Raw genomic sequence first — 24,908 nt, forward strand, 5'->3', positions numbered from 1 at the left:
AAAAAAAAAAAAAAAAAAAAGTCAAAATCATCTTCAAACAAAGTGACTCATGAGTTTTAGGGTTATTCTGTGACCAAATTCATTCTCGAATCGACTCGATGAGCTAAAATTCTTTGGAAATTTTAAAATTTAGTTTTGAATTTACGTTTTGATTATTTGGTTTGATGAAACAAGCGGTGAAAACGAATGGAGTTTTGTCAAGAAAGTCGTATAGCTCTTAGGAGAGTTAGAGGCCAGCGATTGAAGATGAGTTGTTTGGCTTATGCTCGACCAGGGCAGCTAGCATCTCATCGGCTAGATCGATGATTAGAGTCATTTGGATGGATCTAATAACTTAGAGATCTTAGCCCTAACCTTCGTAAACTTTTCCTAACAAAAGGTTATGAAATATTTTAGTTATAAGTATTTAAGAATTTTTACTTATAAAAAGAATAAATATTCAACAAATTTCAATACTCGATAATTAATAGGGATGATTTTTTCGATGCTATAAGAAATCATGGGACAATAATGTCACAATATTTTATTTTTATTTACAATAACATATGGGCCATACATCTCTTAAGTTCACATGCATTTTTTTTTTTAAAAAAAAGCTCACGTGCATTTTATAAACAGATGTTATTGGAGAAATAACACTATGTCCAAGGTCAATACTAGCAGATATAGTCCGTTTTAGTTCGTTACGTATCGTCGTTGGCCTCATAATTTTAAAAAATGTCTACTAACAAGAGGTTTCCACACCCATATAAGGAATGTTTCGTTCTCTTCCCCGACCGATGTGAGATCTCAAAATGTACTTCCTTTGGGGCCCAGTGTATTTACTAGCGCACCACCCAGTGTCTAATTGTGATATCATTTGTAACCGTCCAAGTCCACCGCTAGCAGATATTGTTCATTTTAACCCGTTACATATCACTACTAGTTTCATGGTTTTATAACGCATCTACTAAGAAGAGATTTCCACACCCATATAAGAAATGTTTTGTTCCCCTCTATAATTTTATGTATTTTAAGGAAAAATATCCCAAACATACTTGGTATGGAAGATTAATTTATTATTTTGTGTTTCTCTTACGTAATATTGTCATCGGTTGTAATTTGGATGTGTCGATTCTGTCCTATATTTCAAAATGTTACACTTATTTTAATTGGTTAATAGATTTAGAATCTTACACTTTTCTTTCTCAACTTTCTCTCATGCTCACCTCTTTATTTATTTATTTATTTATTTGTGAGTCTTTTATTAATTAATTTAGTTTTTTAATTTTAGTATCATTAACTTTTCATAGATATCAAAATTAAATTGGTTAAACAAGTAATTTTATCTAATTAATAGCAAACTCCCACAAGTTGCTCCATAAAAGTAGCAATTAATTATGGAATTGAGTAATTTAATGAAGTGGGAATTGTTGATTTGAAAACTCAAAAGGTAAGATAGCATGGGTTGTCGTCATAGGTTCACATGTCCCATAAACTGACAAAGTCTAAACGGTTGGATAACTTACAATATCTTTTAGTTGTTTTGTTTGATAAGCAATTCATGGTCTTAATAGTACTTTGCACATGTGACTCCCAATCACTTTCGTAATCTTGTCCTATTAGTTTACAATATTCATGCCATTGCTTAACTTGTACGTTTCGGTTTTTGTGTTGATTTGTCTTCTTATTTTTCTGGTTTTAATTTAACTTCGGAAGGTCTTTGCGTAAAGGTTCAATGTACGAAGAAGGTAACGTAAAACTGACTGAGGTATATGTATTCAAGTAAAGAGGTCAGAAGTTCGAATATTTCATTATTATTCGAACTTTATAAAAACATTTGAAGTAAAATTGGTTTTTATTTATTTTCAAACTTTTTGTTGCTTCATTTAATGGAAAATTTTTAATTTTGAAGTTTTTGGTTTACGGTTTAGAGTGGTAATTATGAAATGAGATGATGTAATGTCCTATGTTTAGGATTCGGCATTTGATGATTTGACATTCTCTTCTATCCTCTTTCGCATGACCATGTTACTTGTTGTTTCGAAAAAATGAAGACTATCCCCACGAGCGAGCTACTATGTGGCACATGCGTGTGTCATAGTGAGGGTGAGCATTCTGAGACGAGTGTTTTCCTTTCAAATGTGTTTTTCAAGAACAGTACTGGGTGGCACGAGTGTGCTAGTATTGTGCTCTAGTCCATGTGTTGGAGGTCGAATTTTGTACCCACTATTTGGTATGACATCTGTAAATGACATGGTATGAACACAAGAGGGCTCATGTCTCGATAGAACCGGAATGGATGGATGTTTGGGATGTCTTGATGTTATGAACGACACGTGAACCTGTTCTCGATGGCATGACCGAGTGAGCTGTGATAGCCGACGACACCCTATGACTTGAGATGACATCAAGATATATGAGGCATGTTAATTGGGTACCAAAATGAGATGATGGGATGCGACGTTGCATTGAGAAATCTTGGTCCCGTGTAGAGATAAGGTCGGATCAAATGACTTGGCCTAGTTAGAGGTAAATTGGTTGTGTCGTGTATGATTGAATATGCACGCATAGATGGTGTGTGTGGCAAAACAAACTTGGATTCCGCACAAGTAATGTTTGGTTGGCAAAAACAAATCTCGCTTAAGGTCCAATGAAGCCAAAAAGCCGACAAAAAATGAATATAGGACTTGGGTTCCCCTCAAGACTTTTCATTAGAGTGTCAAGATCACGACGTTGCACAGTTGAAAAAGTACGACCATAACAAATAGTATTATATAACTTGAGATCCTAAAAAAAACAATTCGTTACCTTATATAATTATATATCTTTTAAGTTTTATTGATTTAATCGCTTATCATTTGTATAATTTAGTCACTTGGGTAAGCATATTAGTTGCCACTTAATGGGTTTCCTATCAAATCTAAAAGGTTGTGGTTAATCACCTAGATAAAAAATTGACTATAATAGACATATAGATAAGTTTCCTATCCCTCTAGGTGTACTCCATGTACCAGCGGGGAAGGTGATAGCAGAATTCGAGCAATTTAGTTGGAGATAAAAAATTGCACAAACTTTTTGTATGCCATAGCCTAAAAAATGCAATAATATAATAAAGTTGAACAACGATTTTGACTCTTTGTTCTTAAATCAAAATGAATAAGAAGATATTTGAAAAGGTTAATCATATTAGTAAAAATATCAAGTTTCTACGTTTTTCAAGTGGTTGATCTTAGTGTGCTAGCTGTCACGGTCATGCTCGTCCAGGGCATGTTGCCCATGGCTGCATGCCCATGACAAGCCAAACCCTTGTCATGTCTTTTCATTCTAGTGTTTTTCCTTTTGTAATTCTAGGGCGTATGACGCCTCAAAAATATCATGTCTAGGCTTGCCAGACTTAAAATGGCTCAGAATGTACTATAGGGGGATATGACTAGTTGTCAACTTCTCCCTACCCAAGGTTATATATGCTAAGCCGTTATTATCTTTCTCTTGCTTGTTTATATAACGTCTCTTTCCAAAATCTCTCTTTCTAAAATCTCTCTCTCTCCTCGTTTTCTAAAACCTTCTTTTAAAACCGAGGCTAGAGGCTCGACCGTACGTCGCGTTGGCTGAATTCGACTTAAAGTTCGAACACAAAGCAGGAAAGAGTAATCAAGCAGCCGACGCACTGAGTCGGAAGGGCGAACATGCGGCCCTGTACATGTTAGCCCATATTCATTCAAGTAAGATCGATGGATCGATGCGCGACATCATCAAGGAACAATTGCATAAAGACCCATCGACCAAAGCCGTCGTCAAACTAGCTAAAGCTGGAAAAACACGACAGTTTTGGGTTGAGGGAGACCTCCTGATGACCAAAGGAAACAGATTGTATGTCCCTCGAATGGAGGAACTGAGGAAGAAGCTCATTCAGGAATGTCATGATACCTTATGGGCCGGACACCCTGGGTGGCAAAGAACATAAGCACTAATAAAGAAGGGGTACTTTTGGCCAAACATGCGAGACGATATCATGCAATATACCAAGACGTGCCTCATCTGTCAACAGGACAAAGTTGAGAAAGCCAAAGTCTGGACTCTTGGAACCTCTACCTGTGCCAACGAGACCCTGGGAAAGTATATCTCTGGACTTCATAACACACCTCCCAAAATTCGGGGAATATGACGCCATCTTGGTTATCGTAGACCGATTCTCAAAATATGCGACATTCATCCCCACTCCAAAATTGTGCTCGGCAGAACTCACAGTTCAACTGTTTTTCAAACACGTTGTAAAGCTATGGGGCATTCCGTCAAGCATCATCAGTGATAGGGATGGCAGATTCATTGGGACATTCTGGACTGAGTTATTCGCCTTCTTGGGAACAACCTTGAACATCTCCTCGAGTTATCACCCTCAAACCGATGGATAGACAGAACGGTTCAATTGCTTGCTCGAAGAATACTTACGTCACTTCGTCGACGCTCGCCAAAAGAACTGGATACAACTATTAGATGTCGCCCAATTTTGCTTCAATTGCCAAACAAGCTCGTCTACAGGGAAGAGTCCCTTCGAAATTGTAAGTGGACGACAATCGGCCTTACCCCATATTATTGATCATCCTTATACAGGGAAAAACCCTCAAGCTCACAACTTTACAAGAGAATGGAAGCAGACGACAGATATAGCTCAGGCATATTTAGAGAAGGCTTCCAAGCATATGAAAAAGTGGGCGGACAAGAAGCGTCGCCCCCTTCAATTCCGAGCAGGAGATCAAGTTCTTATCAAGCTGAGACCAGAACAGATCAGATTTCGTAGCCGAAAGGACCAGAGACTAGTTCGAAAATATGAAGGCCCGGTTGAAGTCCTTAAAAAGATCGGGGCTACCTCCTACCGAGTTGCACTACCCGCATGGATGAAAATCCACACAGTAATTCATGTGAGCAACTTGAAGCCCTATCACCCGGACCCAGACGACGACCAACAAAATGCAACCACAAGGCCGAGCATCGATCTGAAACAAAAAGAAACAAAAGAAGTAGAAGAGATCCTAGCCGACAGGGTTAGGAAGATAGGAAGACCTGTACGGACGATTCGTGAATTCCTTGTTAAGTGGAAGAATCTCCCTACAGAGGAAACCAGCTGGGAACGCGCCGAAGATCTGAACTCCGCCGCCACCCACATCGCAAGGCTTGAAAGTAGTCGGTTGACAGGGACGTCAACCAATTAGGTGGGGGAGGATGTCACGGTCATGCTCGTCCAGGGCATGTTGCCCATGGCCGCATGCCCATGACAAGCCAAACCCTTGTCATGTCTTTTCATTCTAGTGTTTTTCCTTTTGTAATTCTAGGGCGACGCCTCAAAAATATCATGTCTAGGCCTGCCAGACTTAAAATGGCTCAGAATGTACTATAGGGGATATGACTAGTTGTCAACTTCTCCCTACCCAAGGTTATATATGCTAAGCCGTTGTTATCTTTCTCTTCCTTGCTTATATAACGTCTCTTTCCAAAATCTCTCTTTCTAAAATCCCTCTCTCTCCTCGTTTTCTAAAACCTTCTTTTAAAACCGAGGCTAGAGGCTCGACCGTACGTCGCTTGGCCGTAGGCGACGCAGGAACAAATTGGCTTAGCTCACTTGTTGCTGGAAAGTGAGTGCCGCACAATCGCTAGTCCGCTGCCTTCGAAAGTGCGATTGTGTCACTAGCCGCAGCTACACAACCTACAAGTAAGACCAGCGAGACCTGGGAAGGCAACCTGTGGCGAGTGGACCTAAAGATCGTTTATGACTTGGAATTCAGACTTTCGCAATTTCAATGTGTACCAACAATATTTGCATCGAAACAAAGGTTGAATACGAGCTGAACTCGATTTATAGCATTTACTTCGCAAGATAATAAATTTTGTCGACTCATATTGACAACATTTTCATTAAAAATAAAAACACAGTTCGATCTCCTGTTTCATGGACGAGTCATTTGGTTAAATGTTTTATTTACCATAATCTAGATATACGATTGGAATGTCTGAAAATATGATATATAATACCTAAAAACTAATTAGGTTTAATGTTGCATAGAAAATGTTAAATACTCCTCAACTTTAAATAAATATTTTTATTAATTATTTTATTTTTATTAAGTTAGTTTATTAAAATACTTTTAATCCATTCCTATTTTTTAATGGAATGATTATCCTCAAATAAATTATTTAAATTTTTTATTATTAAATATTTAATACAACTTATTTTAACATACTTACAATTCCTATATAATTAGAATAATTACTAATAAATCAACAAAAATAATTCAAAAGAATAATTATATGTATAAAATAATTATTGCAAATAGACTATTTAATTAATAATAGTTTTTTATTATTAATCAAAATTTTAATTTAAATCAATTAATTACGTTTTAAAATTATAATATATTAATGAATGAGCTCATCAAAATAAATTCCAATAAATAATTAGTTATAATCTATCAAAACCAACTTTTTATTATTGACTATGCTAACTAATGCTAGTTTACTAGTTATCTAATTAATAAAATTTTATTTGTTATATATATTTAAATAAATTACTATTGATTTATTATAATTAAACAGTTAACTATATTAATATGGATAAACAATGATTGATTAATTAATTAAGTATATCCATAGTGGTTTTCAACTTTAAAATTTCGAAACAAACGTGGACTTAAAGTTCGTGCCTCGAGTTAATTTTCGGGTATAATATCTTTATGTTACATACAAAGGCTAGCAATGGAGCAAGCTAGCATGGCATATTATAAAAGATCGAAACTTGGATCAAAATATTGATAAAAAATAAATAAAAATTTGAAGGGTGGAGGTTGAGCGAGCTTGTCTCGGACCAAATCTCTATCTTATCTTTGTCACACAACACTAAATATACGGTTCCTTTGTTCTTCTAGCTATGGTTTTATTCTGAGATCAAGTTTAGTAAGAAAGTTTGTCCAGATGGTTTCCCGAAGAATAATAGTTGCAAACGGTGAAAATATAATCCTTGATGCACTCAATTTCAGCGCAGCCAATAGATGTTGTGTCCTTCCAACCACCTGCCTGAAATTCCCGCACTCTTCCTCCATGCACTTGTTTTCTTTATAGTCATAATATTTCTTCTCCATAGCCCACTTGTCCACGGTCAATTTTGCTGTTGTATTATGTATGCTTCTGCCAAGTTTTCGCCATAAGGGCCATTAGAGTACTCCAACTCGCAGTTACCTATCTTTGTTTTGGCAAAATTTCGAGCATAGATAGCCAAAGTGGTGTTCCAAGACACCGGCCCGACGCCATACTCGGCACGGATGACATTGTGGGCATCGACGAAGTCTTTCGTGTAGCTTTTAGCAACCGTGGGAGAGATCGAAGCTAAGATTAGGGCAAGTTCTACTAACCAAATTGGAGATGCCATTCTAAAGAATTGTTAGTTGAAGGATTAGTAGGGTTGTATTGGTTGAGGACATTTGTGTTTGGTTTAAGGTATTTATATTAAGAAGATCACATGATTTTGTTCCATTTTGTTGGGATTAAAATATAGGAAGAGATAAAAGTGGAGAAACATTCAAATTCCTTAAATTCCTCATCATGGAACATTGCTATGTGGATTGTCGAATACAAATTCCTAGTTTCTCTCAAAATAAAATTTAATGTTTCATTATACAAAAAGAAACTTATAAAACTTAAAATGAGAGAATGACATCAATTTACACTAAAAAAAAAAAATTAAAATCTTAGATAAAATACATTTTCCCTCGAGTTTGAAGTTGGTGTATAATACATTTTTTATATCTTTTCTATGAAGTTGGTGTCCATTTGATGTTCTTTTTGTTTATTTATTTTATTAAGGTGTCTATTTGATGTTCTTTTTGTTTATTTATTTTATTAATATCATAATCGTAATGGTTCTAAATTTTCTACTTAATTGTATACATATCATGAACATTGAATGCATAAATACTTCATTTAAACTTCTTCGTAAAAAAATTTTTATCTTAAAACACGGTCATGGATTTATGTGTTCAAAAATATTTTTAAAACGACACAATAAAAGATTAAATTAAATAAATAAACATTTAAAGTAAAAACATCATGTTTTAGCCTAAGTTTAAGAAAATAAATGCAACTACCCTATGCATATGTCATGATCTCGAATTGTGGTGTCGTCATCATCCATACATGGATATCTTATCTTTATTTGAAATAAAAGTAGCACGTGGAGTCTTTTAAGAAATACTTATAAGTAACCCCACTATTGGAGTTATGCAAACATGCATTTTCATGAATGAGACCTGTCATAACAATCTATTTTCTTACTGCGGCTATCCTAATGGGCAATTGGGATGTGGACTTAATTTAACTACACACGGCCCACATGTGCGAGTATGGACCCACGAGATAGTTTGCACACCTCTTGGGCCCTCTTTCTAGTCGGGCGAGCATTCTTGAGAGTTGTTGATGTCAAACACCCGTTAGGAATAACAACCGTCACAATAGCATTATGATAAACATAATGAAAGTTTTCCTGCCTAGTAGTGTACGCGTTCGTACTATCATGAAGGAATATGGGTATCCTCCCATGCATGAACACACAATAATGCATGAAGTCCCAACATTTTTCCATTTTCATTATCATTTAATACAACCCTGCTAGCGTCTCCCTTCATATCATATCATTTTATCATATTATTTCTCATATCATTTATTGTATCTTGCACGCGTATTTTGGGTTCTATTTCATGCTAGTTCGTCGTTTTACATTATTGGGACCTCATGCATTATTGTGTGCTCATGCATTGGAGGAACCCCTATTCCTTTATGATCGTACAGACGAGAACGATCATTATGTTTGACATAGTGTTGTCGTGACAGTTGCTACTTCTAACGGATGTCCGGCATCAACAGCTCCCAGAGAATGCTCACCCGACCAGAAAGGGGCCCAGGAGGTGTGCGAATCGACTGGTGGGTCCATACTCACACGTGTGGTCCATGTGTAAGGAAATTAATTACACTTCCAAGTTGCCCGTTAGGATAGCCGCCATGGGAAAATAAACTATTATGATAGGTCTCATGCATACAACTGTGTGTCTTTGCATTATAACCCCAATAGGGGTTCGCTTACTGAGTATTTCTTAAAATACTCAAGCCACGTGCTACTCTATCTTTCAGATAAAGGCAAGGGCCCCTGTAAGGTTGACAGTTCCATCGTAATCCCAAGACTACGCTTGGAAGAGTGATAATAGCTAAATATAAAAAGCTAGCTAGATTATCCAAGACTTTGAAAAACGACCTGCCTAATCTGGAGCATGTTACGAGAAAAAAAAAAAAAAAAAAAAAAATTAAAATAACTACTCCACAACTCAACCTATAACTATTCCAATGAGAGAATCTACCCGGAGAAAAAAAAAATTGCAAGCATAGTCTCTTACATGTTTATAATAGAGCTTCATCTCAAGTAATAAAAGAGAGGAGGAGAATGAAGCATTGATTATAAGAATGTGAAAATCTATTGAGGGAAAACCCAAACAAAGAAAACCTAAAAAGGACAACATTTACTAGCGGTGCGCTTGAACCGTTACAAATAGTATCAGAGCCAAATTCTAGGCGATGTGCCAGTGAGGAGTCTAAGTCTCGAAGGGGGTGAACATGAGACGATGTGCCAACAAGGACATTGGGCCCCGAAGGGGATGGATTGGGAAGGTCCCACATCGATTGGAGAAGGGAATGAGTGCCAACGAGGAAGTTAAGCCTTGAAAGAGGGTGGATTATGAGATCTCACATCGGTTGGGGAGGAGAACGAAACATTCTTTATAAAGGTGTGGAAACTTCTCCCTAGCAGACGTATTTTAAAAACCTTTTCGAAAAAGAAAGCCCGAGAAAAATATCTACTAGTGGTAGACATAGTCTATTACACGAGTTAAGAGGAAGAGAAACCTTAGGATAGTCGTATGGATGAAAGCTCTTCATATCATCCTTGTCCATTTTCAAAACCTTATTCCTTACATTCGAGAATAAGGGTGGGCATGGTCCTAAGGGTGGGCATGGTCCTCTTTTTTCTGGTAAGAAAATTGGTTTCTTGATTTAGAAGCAACAAAACTTGTCATTGAATGTATCCTTTTTATTCTAATAGAATGAAATTCGATTAGATATTAAAAATAAGATAAGTAAATAGAGAATAAAAAAAATTAAAAAAAATCTAAAAAGGATTATTCATTTTCCTAGTCTTTGATACCAAAAAAATTCATTTTCTTGTTCTTGTGTGGAGGATCTACCCTAAGGGTAAGAATAAATAAAGAAAAATGAAAAGGTGCAATCCAACCAACTAACTAAATGCTAAATGCAATTGAGATGACAACGAAGCATTTCTCTATTCTCATTCTGAAAGGTGGAAGCTAAGACGAAAAAAGGAATCGACCGTTTAAGATAGAAAGAGGGGCAAGTAGATATGTCTATATATCTATCTATATTGAATTGTAGATACAGAAATGATAGAATCATTTTGGATCGGACCAAATACGAATACGGGTCTTCGATAGAGATGAAAGAAGATAGACAAGAAAGAAAATACAAGAAAGAAAATAGGAGGAAACACTTTTCAATAGAGGAATCGATATTCTAATGACTTCAGTGGTTCCAACATAATACAAATGAAAGAAAAAAGGGAAGAACATCATAACATAATGAGATACTAATCTTAAAAGAGGGGGATGTGGTGAAATCGGTAGACGCTACGAACTTAATTCGATTGAGCCTTGATATGTCTGATTCCGTTTGCAATTCACAATCTAAAAAAGTTATAAAAAAACAATAAATAATTCAAAGTCGAATTCCATGACAATATTATGGTGAATATTATGGTATAGAGTTGTGAAAATTACAAAACATTGGCTTGGTGTGAAAGTAAATAACTTAGTTCACATTTATATAGCACTAAGTACGTACACAAATAAAAGGGATAATTATTGATAACTAAAATAATAAATTTTGAATGGCCGAGCTGTTATTTTGATATCAAGTTTAGTAAGGAAGTTGGTCAGCATAGTTCCCTGGTGGATAATAGTTACAAACGGTTAAAATATAATCCTTGATGCACTCAACTTCAGCGCATCCAATAGATGTTGTGTCCTTCCACACCACCTGCCTGAAATGCCCGCACTCTTCCTCTATGCACTTGTTTGATTTGTATTCATAAAACTTCTTCTCGCTAGCCCAATAGTTCACTGTCAATTCCGCTGTTGTTTTCTCATATGCTAATGCCATGTTTTCGCCATAAGGTCCATTGGAGTACACCATCTCGCAGGTACCGATCATTGTTCTGGCGAATTCTTGAGCATCAGCAGCCAAAGTGGTGTTCCAAGACACTGGGCCGACGCCATAATTGGCACGAACGGCATTGTGGGCATCGACGAATTCTTTCGGGGTGCTTTCGGCAACTATGGGAGAGATCGAAGATGCCAAGATTAGAGCAAGTCCCCCAAACCAAAATGAAGATGCCATTCTAAAGAATTGTTAGTTGAAGGATTGGTAGGGTTGTATTGGTCGAGGACATTTGTGTTTGATTTAGGGTATTTATATTAAGAACATCCATGACTTTGTTCCATTTTGTTGGGATAGAAATACATGAAGAGATAAAAGTGGAGAAACATTCAAATTCCTTAAATTCCTCATCATCGAACATTGTTGTGTGGATTGTCAAATACAAATTCCTAGTTTCTCTCAAAATAAAATTTAATATATCTATTATAGGAAAAAGAAATTTATAAAACTTAAAATTAGAGAATGACATCAATTTAGTTTGTGTCTATTTGAATGGATCTAAGTCGATCACGTAGTGATATATGAGTAAAGCTATCATTTACATTGAGTTCATATACCGACTTGGAGAAATATGTATTTAATATATTTTTTTTTTATAAATCCATTAATTAAGAAGACAAATATTTCTCAAGACGATCATATACGATTGGATCTTAATGTTGATTGAGTTGTAAACTTATCCACATTCTTTGATTTACATGGGTGAAAATAATATTTCTAGCCAATTCAATAGGTCTATAATATTGTATTCTTGACTAAATAGGGAGCTAAAAATACTTATATTTCATAAGAGGAAATTCATTTTTTTCTATATCAAAAAAGATGAGTAATTCATTTTTTTCTATATAAAAAAAGATGAGTAATTTCTCAATGGTTGATTTGGAGATATAAATAAATTGGGCTCCAACCTCTCACTAGTGCAACAAGAACTTGACTTATGATTAGATGACAAAAGAATTGCTTATTGGAGGAGGGGTATAATAAGGTATATAAGATCATATCCTACCTAATTACAATGATAAGGTATAATTATGTTACTACATAGGGAATGGTTAATGGTTTGATAGCACATCCTCATATTGAGATTTATGCCCGATTAATCATTCAATTTTAATTTAATATTATTCGTTGCATGAAAAATCTAGTGTTAGTAATGCAATCTTGAATAATATGTGGTTGACAAATAAAAAGATCGCGTTTAATTAATAATTTCAAAGGTCTATAATATATAGATAAAGTTGGGTGGTTTATTATCATTACACTATCGATACAGTCTACTTTGTAATTGTTACAAATATTTGATACAAATCGTTCATGTGGAGATATGTGAATAGGTGTATCCTGTACTATGAGTTTGTACGAGACTCGACCACAAAAAATTTGACCTCTCTTTATAAATCTATTAATTAAGAAGATTAATATTTCATGAGATGATCAAATACGACTCATTCTTAGTCTTGAATGAGTTTTGAACTATTAGTATGTGAGAGCTTGTCCTTTGATTTGCATGGGTGAGAATGACTTTTGTAGTCGATTCAATATGTCAGCCATTTTGGATATTTGTCCAAATAAATAGTTGGAAACATAATTTCACGTGATGAAATTCACTCATTCGCATGTAGGGTAAGTAGATAAGTAGTTATAAGAGTTGATTTTAAAACTTGAACAACAAGGCCTCATCCTCTCATTGGCCCAAGAGGAACTTGTTTTTAAGAATAAATCATAAACAAATCGTTCATAGAGAATCAGAGGCATGTAAGGTGTAAGATATAATTACATGAGTAAAATGAACTTTTAACCTAGTTGTAATTATGAATAACTGATGAAAAATCGACTTGCTTGTAATGATTATATCAGTAGATACAACTTATTCTACGAAGAGTATAACTTTAGGTTTATAATAGAGTGACTTATAGTTTAATTAATTAATTTTGTGTCCCTAAAGTATAAACATATTGATCCATAATGTGTCACTATTGGTTTGGAGTACTACTAAAATGATCCATCCCGTTGAAATAAAAATTTGAAATGTCAAAATTAATATTTAATATATTAAAGGTAAGAAATATTAACGAGAAAGTATATTTAAAGTTAAATGTTAAAGTTAATTTAATATATTTGATATATTAAATATGGAAATATTCTCAAAGTCCCCATAAATAGGATTCTTGTAGCTCTTCTTTTAATGTATCCCAGAAGCCTTCTTCAATTTTATAGAGTACCCGGAACAAGTAGATTAGAGACATGTCAAAACTTTCTTCATATGTTTTTTTAATGCAAGTTGAATATGTAAGATTAAAAAACGATAAGAAATTTCTCTTCTTTAACCTTTAGTTATGTTTAATTCTAAATAAAATCAAAATTGACTCAAATATTTTTTCTTTGCGAATGAAATGTCAATTCGTATTCTATTGATATATGAAATGAGTGATATGGTGTAAGAACAATTAGAGGTTTGCCAGCTTATCCTTAATTGAGAATCATTAATTGAGAATCATCAAGGCAAGGTCATGAGTGGTTTCAAATGATGAGTTGATAGATGATCTCCAAGAACTAGATTATGATAAACGATGAGCTCCAAAGAGACCAAGAAACGATAAACTCCAAGAAACTAGAGAAACGATGAGTCCTAAAGGACTAACCGTGGATGATTGGTAATAGCTAAATATAAGGAACTAGCTAGATTATCTCGAGACTTCGAAAAATGCCGTGCCTTGTCATGAGCATGTTAGGATCACAAAGTGCACAAGGAAAATGAGAGAGAATCTACAACAGCTTCAAGTGAGAAAAGAGAATCAAGTCGAGTCGAGAGGAAGAGAAGCTTTAGGGAGGTCGTATGGACGAAAGTGATGGTGTTAATATAACACATGCGGAAGCAATTTGGATCTTAGGCACTTTTAGAACATCAATTATTGTAAATAACTAGCATGTTCATAAGTATTAAAACTTAATGAGTTTAAATATTAACCTTTTGTAGTTCAATCTCCTTTTGCCTCACGAATGGATATCGAACCACCACTAGTGTCTTCTCCACTATCCTCCGGCCTTAGAACGGGATTGTGGAATCTGGTGAGTGACTAAACTTGGGAGGGATTTTGTATATGTGAAGAGAGTGTTTGTGAGAGGTTTTTCTCAAGGTTTTTCACCAAGATAAAGAACACCTCCCATGTATCATGATCACTCTATTTAAAGAGTCATATTTGCATGTTCATGCAAATTTGAGATCACCAAATTATGACAGTTAAAATTCTACTCAAATGTTTGGGATTATGTGACAAGCATGCATGTTTGAGTTAACCAAATTTTGACACTCAAAATTCTACTAAAACTTGTGAGGTTTATTTGGAAAACTTGCAAGATTAGTTAAACCAAATTTTGACACCTCAAAATTCCACTAACATGGATTTTTCCATTAGATTGAAGTCAACCTTTTGACTTTCTTCATTTTAATTCAACAATTAATTTGAATAATGAATTTCAAATTAAAGTAACATTAAATGATTAATTAAACTATTTATTTAATATTTAATATTGATTCAAATGACAATCCCAATTAATTCCGACAATTAAGATATTTAAATCTTATTTAAATATCTCAGATTCTCTCTTTTTGTTTAATTCGTAAATAAAACAAAATTGCGGTTAAATATATCGTATATATATGTAACGCATATTCCCTAATTTGAATTCGAACACTTCGAACTCACTCGTCACACTGTTCTATGGTTTAGTCCGATATGAGCTAGCAGAGGGACCTAATGGACCTATAGATCATGGGCTCCAACGATCCAAGATTAGCCGGTTAAACTCATTAACCTGGTTAACCAACATTCGTTAACTACTAGGACACTCCACTATAGCCTAGTAGTTGCACTCCCCTCACTATAGATATATTTCTGTCCATCTGATATAACCATGATTAGTAAGTCGATCTTTCACAAGTTGTTCGTAACTAGAGCTGGGTCAATTTACCGTTTTACCCCTGAAGTTACTTCTTGTTCCTTATGTCTCACTGATCCTCTAATGAACAATTGGTTTGTGGTCCAACCAGTAAACCGAATCCCTCTCAGGGCAATGAGAGGGTGGGGCCCCTTGTTCAAGACCTGGAGTCAGTGCTTAAGGGAACTACCTTTCTTCTATCCCTAAAAGCGGATAGGAGTGAATTCCGTCTTGCACCCCACGTCCCCAGCCATTCACCCAGTCTTACCCCTGAAATGGGAGGCCTATTGAGTCGGCGAACTAGAGCCACTCTCACCCATGCAAATCTAAGGATAATTCCGAATAAACAGGAGTTCATGGTTAGCTCAGGATTAAAACCGAGTTACCTAGGTTATCGAATGAAAAGAAAATCAGTCTAAACAGTAAAGGAGTTCATGGTTAGCTCAGGATTAAAACCGAGTTACCTTGGTTATCGAATGAAAAGAAAATCAGTCTCAACAGTAAACGACATTATAAAGTGAGAGTGGTTTTCTTCATGGTCCGATCTTATGCAATACTCATTGCATAGGATGCCCCCACTCACATGTCTCCACATATACAATTTAGTGATCACATTGTTTATATCATATATAAAAGTGGGCCGCATCCATAGTGTCCCCAGAATAAGGTACTCAACCTTATCCTTATACTATAGATCATTTTGACTATATATTTGAACTTGATCCACTCTTGTGTCTCTACATATAGTTCAAGTAATCATACTATAGCCAGAGTGTTCTTAGTTTATTGGATTTAGATTAATGATCATAAAGTTTACTTTATTCCATAACAATTTTTACAAAATAAACAATAATAATAACTTTATTGAAAATAGAATTTGTTTTTTTGTTTACAAACTATGAGTTTTAGGACATAAAACCCAACAGAAAGCTCTTCATGTCATCCTTGTCAATTTACAAAACCATTATTCCTTATATCCAAGAGTCAGGGTGTTCAAAAACCAATCAAAATCAATCGAATCAGACATGTCCAAACCTAATTGACTGGTTTGGTCGAATTTTTCTGTGACCTTCAATCAAGCGATCACAGTTATATGAGAGATCATTGGACGAGTTTTTACATTTTTACATCCCATAGCTTCGGTAGATCGGTTAGCTCTGTTCACCTACGGCACAAGAATGCTCGATCAGTGAGCTATTATGCACTCGTGACTGAAGAAATATTTATTTTGCACACAAATTTAAGTAATTAAGTAATTTTACGATTTATCCCTCTTCAGTGTAAAAAGATGAACCCGAATGGAAGTTCAAGAAAGCCAATACAACCCGCTTAGATTATAAAAAATCACAACTTGGATAATATAACAACAACAACTAAATTTGAAAGGGTGAGGTTTGAGCCTATTATTGTGATATGGAGCTTAAGAATAGTCGCAGATGGAGAAAATAAAGTTGTTGTGGCACTTAACTTCAGCACAGCCAATGGATGTTGTGTCCTTCGCCACCAAATTCAGGAAATGTCCGCACTCTTCCTTCACGCACTTCTTTGTTTTAGGGTCATAAAACTCCTTCTCGCTAGCCCAAAACTTCACTGTCAATTCTGCTGTTGTCTTCTCATATGCTTCTGCTAAGTTCTCGGCATAAGGTCCATCGGAGTGCTCCATCTCGCACGTAGCGATCCTTGTTTTGGCATAATCTAGAGCATAGGTCGCCAAAGTGGTGTTCCAAGACACTGGGCCGACGCCATTCTCAGCTCGAATGGCATTTGTAGCATCGACCCAGTCCTTGGGGCTGCTTTCGGCGATCGTTAGAGAGATTTGAGCTAGGATTAAGGCAATTCCGACGATCCAAAGTGCGGGGAGAAAGTCGGAATATACCATTGTAACGAGTTTTAGTTGAAGGATTGGTGGGGTTGTATTGGTTTGGGACATTCATGTTTGGTTTAGGGTACTTATATGTTGAGAAGATCACATGTTTGTTGTTCCATTGTGTTGGGATAGAAATACATAAAGAGATAAAAGTGGAGGAACATTCAAATTCCTTAAATTTCTCGAAAAAAACCAAATGCCTAATCTCTTTCCTCAAATTAACTTGGTCCACAATTTTAAACCGATGTAATGCCTATTATTGAGTGCTTATAAACAAAATTAAAAGGTTTATTATAAATATAAGAGTTTATTAATATCTCTTAACATTTCAATAATTATTTTTAAAATGTTAACAAACCATGTGAACATAAAACAAGAATATCAAACTCTATAAACTAACTTACATTGTAATATTTGTGGCGGAATAGGATTAATAAGCTCACCTTGTTCAAATGATTCTCAAATGGTCATTCTAACTGATTGATTGTTGTTCTTATCGTTCCAATTGATTGTTCCATCTTAGTTTAATTTGTTCTTGTTGAGAATTGTCATGAAAATTTGGTTCAGGAATACTTTTAGTACATTCTCTATTTCAATTATGTACCTATGGTATTCATTTGGTTCATCTCCCACCTTGGTATATGAATTATCTTTATTTATGTATGCGCATTAGCATTATTATGCTATATAAAGGTTTGTTTAATGTTGTTATGAGATGTGGAGTAAGTGTCATTTTGTATTTGCCTAGACGCAATTTGGAGGAATTTTGTAAAGGAGACTTTGTAGTGTGAGAGTGTGGGAGACACACTTGTCTACACTTTGGCTATAGTTATTGGTCACTACCCCTGGAGGTAGGAGAACTTCTTCTCTCTGAACCACGTCAAAATTCTCCTATATCCACGTAAGTTGTGTCTTTTTATTCATTTATGTTCGTGAGTGCCATGGATATTTCTTCAACTTCCGCTACAACGATTGGTATCAGAACATTTTAGTTGTGACATTTGGAGTATTGTGAAAGACTTAACTTCAGCGACCATGAGACATGTTCACACTCACCATCAATTGTCAAAAAATAAGTTTCTCATTGCAAGTTTGTTTATTTGTTCAATTCCCAAAAGGCATGAAGGAAATTGATAATAAGTGGGTTTATGCAAAAAAGAAAGAATCTTTTATCATTCATTATAAGGTTTGACTTGTGGCTAAAGGCTATGCTAAGAAGAAAAAGATTTATTATAATAAGATTTTTTCACATACCGTAAAGTATTCTTCGTTTCATATTTTGTTGGTTTTGGTTGCTTAATTTAATCTTGAGCTTGCACAACTCGATATAAAAACTGTTTTTTTGCATAAAAATTTGGAAGAATAAATATGCATGGACAACCAATTAGCTTTCGAGTAGTTGAGCAACAATATTTAGTATGCAGGTTGAAGAAATCTTTATATGGACTAAAGAAATCTCCTCGCCAGAGGTTTGATCACTTCATGGTGGAGCAGAGGTATACTCATAGTTAATTTGATCATTGTGTATACTTTCGGTGCCTTGATGATAGTCTATTTATCTATTTGGTCTTGTATGTTCATATCATGTCGATTGCTTCCAAGAACAAGTGGATATTGATAAACGTCATTCCACTACTAGTTATCCATTCACTATGGCTGGTGGACCTATTTGTTGGTGCTCAATATTGCATACTACCATTGCATTGTTTACAACCCAAGTAGAGTATAAAGTAGTCATTTAAACTTGGTATTTCTTAAGAACATGTAGAGGTATTTGTGATAGCTAGCGTGTTATTTGTTTGTTGAAAAACTAAGCCCATCATACTCGCACCAACCATATTAATGTTTGATTTCATTTTGTTCTAATAATTGTTAATGAAGGGGGACATTCATTTGTTGAACATTGAAACTACTGATAGTCTTGCAAATACATTGACAAAGGTAGTTGCTTGTGAAAAGTTATAGCATTGCTTGGATCTACTAACATCAGATGTAAGTGATAAATTTAATAAAGATAAGTTTGCAGAAGTAAGAAAATTCACTACTTTGTTTTGTGAAAAATGACTATATTTATAGCCAATACAATGATTAAATGAAAGATAAGGATTTTGTGAAAAATGACTATATTTATAGCCCAATACAATGATTAAGTGAAAGATAAAAATAAAATCATAACAGAAAGCAGAACATAGGCCAAAACAAAGAATCTGACGTAAGATCATATCTATGAGCAGATATCGGAGGATTCAAGTGGCGGGGGTGGGTGCCTCCACTCAAGAAGAGGTCTGGCGACAAGCAAAGTCTGAAGCAGAGGGCCTACTTTCATCACTGCTTCCAAGAGCTTGCCTTTTTCAGACAATGGCTTGTGGCGGCAGAGTTGTAGCGAACTGTGGTGGCGGAATTGGATCGGATACAATGCTTTTTTCGCAATCCAACAAGGAGAAGCCATTGTTGGAATCAATTCCTTTCCTTGGTTCATCTTCAATGTTGAAAATTCTCAAATGGGTACCTGTTCGGTGCTGAAGGAAAAGCTTCTCAATGAGTAACTTCGGGATCTTTTCATTTGCTTCTACTACAGCCACTCTCCATGCTGACACCTTTGCACGAGCCAACTCTCTGTCCAGAGTTTTCCTTTCCTCATTCAACTCCTGAATTTTGCGTTGATAATCTCTCACAGCATCCGAGCAACCACACCACCCAACAAGGACAGCCTCCTCCAGCTCCCTCATAGTTTGCGTTAATTTTTCAACCTCTACAACTTTCTTCCAGCTTCCTCTTCCAGCTGCCTCACGTTTGCATTAATTTTTCAACCTCTACAACGTTTTGTCGGTGCATCTTGTTCAAGATTTTGTCTTGTTCCTGACAAATCTCTATCTGTTTCATTAACTTTTGATTTTTGTTCGGTAAATCATCCACATAGAGGTCTTGGCCAGAACACTTTGAACAGTCCTCTCAGCAACGACCAAAGCTGCATCCTTTGATTTGGTTAGACGATCCAATGCTTTGTTGTCATCTTGAAGCTTTGTAATCTCCTGTCGTGCAAGCTTGAGTTCAGCCTCCAAAGGTGCAAGAATGTCTTCGATTGGAGGCATGTCATCATCCTTTTGAGTAGCATGAGCGGCAAATTGAGCTGCCATTGAAGCCTTCTTCTCATCATTGATTTCCTTTATTTCAAGATTCTTATGTTCAAGAAGAGATTCTATCAACTTTAATTTCTCCTCGACCTCTGACAGTTCTTCAGTAAGCTCTTCAACTGCCTTCTCTCTAAGCCGCTCAGACAACTTCAAAGCCTTGATCTTCGCCTGAGCTTCACTGAGCTCTCTATCCTTATCTCGTACTTCATTCTCAAGGCGATTGAGGTCCACCTTCATCGAATCCGAGCCATGAAACAAGTACAAGAAGTCGTCGATGTCCATACTCGGCCTGACCAACGTCCGCCGCTGCGATGAGCTTTTCCCCTCCCTAAAAGATCCCGAGATCATCAACGACATCGAATTCGATGACAAAATCAACATCGACGTAGCCCAGAAATCCACCACTTGTCCATTACTAACCTTCCGCAAAAATCCATCTAGATTGCCAAATATCTCTACCATAACCTGATTTATCCGAATCTCTCCCTTCTCCCCCTTCTAATGCAAAAGAGGTTTAGCCTCCTCATGCAAGAATTTTTTTCTTTCTGCCACTCCGTTTTTGTGGTGGTGTAGAGGCTTCAGTAAGTTGTTGATGTGATGTGTCACATAACTGCATGGTTTCTTGCTTTTTGAACATGTACCATAAGAAGCAATTCTTTTGTTGTTACAGCTTCTGGAGCTTCAATTTTAGACAAACAACCTGTTGAGTCCTCCTTTTGTTCTACCATCTCTTTAACATATGTCATGAGAAGCAGCGGTTCAGAAGTTTCAGCAAAATGAGCTTATGATTCCTTTCTCTTATTCTTCTTGGGCCATTCATACTAAAAATGACCAAGGTCATGACAATAAAAACATTCAACAAGAGTTTTGTTAAAACCTGGTCTCCCATGTCCTCGTCCTCTACCTCGAATTGTGCCACCTCTATGAATTGTTCTCCCTATATTTCTGTAAGAGTGATCTTCAATGTCTGCTCTTCCACAGTATGTCTTTGCATACGTTGTTCATGAACCAGTAGACTACTCTACAATTCATCAATGGTCATGATGTCTAAATCGTCGGATTCTACAATGGAGCAAGCCACGTAATCAAACTTTGAAGTCAAGGAGCACAGAATTTTCTCAATAATGCTAACATCACTCTTCTTTTCACCATGGAAATGCATTTTATTAGCAAGGGTGAGAGTACGAGAAAAGAAATAAAAAACAATCTCACCTTCCTTCATATGAAGGGTCTCAAAGTCATTGCGCAGAGCCTATTGTTGTGCTCGTTTCACCCTTATATTTCCTTGGAATTTTTCTTATAGAATCCCAAATTCCTTTCGAAGTTTTTTTATCCAAAATAATTTCGAGAATTGAGTGATCGATGGCCTGGAAAAGGTAATTCTTAGCTCTTAAGTCTTTCCATTTTGATCTGCCACCTCCTTCTTCTGTTCATTTGAGTGATTAGCATCATCTGCTACAGCAGAAATCCCAGACTCAACTGCTTGCCAATATTCTCCAGAGCGAAGAAAGTTCTCGATTAACATGCTCCAATGATCATAGTGACCAACAAATTTTGGTATTGCTGGTTGATCGTAGTGACGAACAAATTTTGCTATTGCCGATTGAACAAAACTGTCTTCATCAATAGTCATCTTTAGTTGCGGCTGAAAGAAACAAGACTCTGATACCAAAAGATAAATTTAATAAAGACAAGTTTGCAGAAGGAGGAAATTAAGTACTTTTTATTATGTCAAAGATGACTATATATTTATAGCAGGTACAATGCTTAACAAAAGATAAAAATAAAATCCTAACGGAAACAGAATATCAGGCCAAAACAAAGAATGTGCCATAAGATCATTTCTATGATAAGATATTGGCATAAGATCATATCAGTGATATGATATTCAGAAACTAAGACATAAAAATAGCAACTAAATTTTTTTCAACATTCCCTCTCTTAAACTAACAAGTTTCAATTGACTTGGTGGCAGCCGTTATCAACTTTGAGATCTTCTGGCAAGGTAGAGCTTGTTGAGAATTGTCATGAAGATCCATATTCCTCTCAGCCCTTTTCCCTCCCTTTTTTGGATCTCTTTGGTTCACGGTCCACTTCTTGTCAATCTTAATCGATTCTTAACCTTTTTTATCGCAATGGCTTGTGACATGATTTTTTAGAACACGTAAATTATTTTTGTTATTTAATTTTCTAACCTAATTCAACTTAATTGTAACAAACATGATGTAATTTTCACGAGAATTTGGAAATTGACTAACTGAAATGGATTTCAACAGCGATTCCACCTTAACCATTTCAAGATTGGGATTGGGCAATACCAAGCAAACAGATTAGAATACTTTGATTGATTGAGACTTTTATCAAATAGAAAGATGGATGATTCTTGTCTACTAAAAATTTACAAATAGATTAGAGACATGTCAAACATTTCTTTGTATATTTTTTCAATGTAGGTTGAACATGTAAGATTAAAAAACTGTCAGAAATTTCTCCATATATTTTTATTATATGTTTCTTTAACCTTTAGTTATGTTTAATTCTAAATAAAATCAAAATTGACTCAAATGCTTCTTGTGCGCGAATGAAATGTCAATTTGTAACACCTTAATCTTGGATCGTTGAGATGAAACCTCAAAGTATTCTATTCATATATGAAATATTAGAGGTTTGCTAGTTTATCCTATCATCAAGGCAAGGTCAACAGTGATTTCAAATGATGAGTTGATAGATGATCTCCAAGGGGCTAAATTATGATAAATGATGAGCTCCAAAAAGACCAAGCAACGACAAACTCCAAGAAACTAGAGAAACGATGAGTCCTAAAGGACTAACCTTGGATGATTGATAATAGCTAAATATAAGGAACTAGCTAGATTATCTCGAGACTTTGAAAAACGACGTGTCTTGTCTTGAGCATGTTACGATCACAAAATGCACAAGACAAATGAGAGGGAATCTACCAGAGCTTCAAGTGAGAAAAGATAATCAAGTCGAGTCGAGAGGAAGAGAAGCTTTAAGGAGGTCGTATGGACGAAAGCTCTCCATGTCATCCTTGTCCATTTTCAAAACCTTTATTCCTTATATTTGAGAGTTAGGGCGTTAAAAAACCGATCAGAATCGGTCGAATCGGATACGTCCAAACCTAACTGATTGGTTTGGTCGAATCTTTTTTTGTGAGAAAATTGGTTTGATCAACTGATTAAAATATTATATCTTCTATCAAGAGAACACAGCTATATAAGAGATCATAGTACGAATTGTCATCTTCCACGTTTTATTGAACTCAAGAAAAAAACCAAGACTTGTGCATTTTTGCATCTCATAGCTTCGGTAGATCGGTTAGCCCCATTCATTTTCGGCGCAAGAACACTCGATCAGTGAGCTATTATGCACTCATGATTGAAGAAATATTTATTTTGCACACAAATTTAAGTAAATAAGTAATCTTACGATTTATCCCTCTTTGATAGAGAAAGATCAACCCAAATGGAAGTTCAATAAAGACAATACGACCCGCTTATATTATAAAAAATTTTAGGGTTTAGAGTTTTGGATCAAATTATTGTTAAGAACAATAACTAAATTTGAAAGGCCGAGGTTTGAGCCTATTATTTTGACATCGAGCTTAATAATAGTCGCAGATGGTGAAAATAAAGTTGTTGTCGCACTTAACTTCAGCGCAGCCAATGGATGTTGTGTCCTTCGCCACAATATTCAGGAAATGCCCACACTCTTCCTTCACGCACTTTTTTGTTATGGGGTCATAAAACTCCTTCTCGCTAGCCCAAAACTTCACTGTCAATTCTGCTGTTGTCTTCTCATATGCTTCTGCCAAGTTCTCGGCATAAGGTCCATAGGAATGCTCCATCTCGCACGTAGAGATTCTTGTTTTGGCGTAATCTAGAGCATAGGTAGCCAAAGTTGTGTTCCAAGACACCGGGCCGACCCCATTCTCGGCTCGAATGGCATTGTGGGCATCAACGAAGTCCTTGGGGCTGCTTTTGGCAATCGTTGGAGAGATAGGAACTAGGATTAGAGCAATTCCAACGATCCAAAATGCGGAGAGAAAGTTGAGAGACGCCATTATAACAAGTTTTAGGTGAAGGATTGGTAGGATTGTATTGGTTTGGGATATTTGTGTTTGGTTTAGGGTATTTATGTTAAGAAGATCACATGTGGTTGGATTTTGTTAGTTCAGAAATGCATTGACAGATAAAAGTTTCCTTAAATTCTTCAAAAAAAAAGAAAAAAGTAAATAAATAAATGCAAATTAACTTGGTTGCCAACTTTACTGAGATGTAATTCCTATTATTAAATTACTATTTTTGAGTGCTTATAAACAAAATTAAAGAGTTGGTTGATGAATAAATTATATTATTCTTTTACCAATATAAGAATTTACCAAATATAAGAATTTACCTTAAATTCCTCAAAATTAAATTATTCTGATAGATATAAGAATTTACCAATATTTCTTAACATTTTAATAAATATTTTTAAAATGTGAACATAGACCAAAATATTTAACTCTATAAACTAACTTTGTCGTATGATTGTTGTTTTTGCTTTGTTCTCATCGTTCCAATTAATTGTTCAATATTAGTTTAATTGGATCGGGTTGAGAATTGTCATGAAGAGTTGGTTCATCAATACTTTTGATGCATTTC

At 35.6% G+C, this 24,908-nt stretch overlaps 3 protein-coding genes and 1 pseudogene across 3 annotated transcripts; all 4 read right to left on the minus strand.

Annotated features, from left to right (window-relative positions):
- Positions 1-10,877: 10,877 nt before the first annotated feature.
- On the minus strand, positions 10,878-11,481 carry LOC111455551 (basic form of pathogenesis-related protein 1-like). Its single transcript, XM_023097264.1, has one exon. It carries the CDS (start codon positions 11,479-11,481, stop codon positions 11,002-11,004), a length of 480 nt encoding a protein of 159 aa, XP_022953032.1. The 3' UTR covers positions 10,878-11,001.
- Positions 11,482-16,634: 5,153 nt separating this feature from the next.
- Positions 16,635-17,150, minus strand: LOC111455425 (basic form of pathogenesis-related protein 1-like). The gene has a single exon (XM_023097093.1). The coding sequence runs from the start codon at positions 17,117-17,119 to the stop codon at positions 16,661-16,663; it is 459 nt and encodes a 152-aa protein (XP_022952861.1). The 5' UTR covers positions 17,120-17,150; the 3' UTR covers positions 16,635-16,660.
- Positions 17,151-19,458: 2,308 nt separating this feature from the next.
- On the minus strand, positions 19,459-20,703 carry LOC111455552 (annotated as a pseudogene).
- A 3,082-nt stretch (positions 20,704-23,785) lies between these two features.
- LOC111455417 (basic form of pathogenesis-related protein 1-like) lies at positions 23,786-24,345 on the minus strand. Its single transcript, XM_023097082.1, has one exon. It carries the CDS (start codon positions 24,323-24,325, stop codon positions 23,867-23,869), a length of 459 nt encoding a protein of 152 aa, XP_022952850.1. The 5' UTR covers positions 24,326-24,345; the 3' UTR covers positions 23,786-23,866.
- Positions 24,346-24,908: the final 563 nt, after the last annotated feature.

This window comes from Cucurbita moschata, unplaced genomic scaffold (genome assembly GCF_002738365.1).
Source record: "Cucurbita moschata cultivar Rifu unplaced genomic scaffold, Cmos_1.0 Cmo_Scf00017, whole genome shotgun sequence".
Lineage (NCBI taxonomy): Eukaryota > Viridiplantae > Streptophyta > Magnoliopsida > Cucurbitales > Cucurbitaceae > Cucurbita > Cucurbita moschata.

Coding starts and splice junctions, on each gene's coding strand:
- LOC111455551 (XM_023097264.1), bottom strand. CDS start 11,481: ATGGCATCTTCATTTTGGTTTGGGGGACTTGCTCTAATCTTGGCATCT.
- LOC111455425 (XM_023097093.1), bottom strand. CDS start 17,119: ATGGTATATTCCGACTTTCTCCCCGCACTTTGGATCGTCGGAATTGCC.
- LOC111455417 (XM_023097082.1), bottom strand. CDS start 24,325: ATGGCGTCTCTCAACTTTCTCTCCGCATTTTGGATCGTTGGAATTGCT.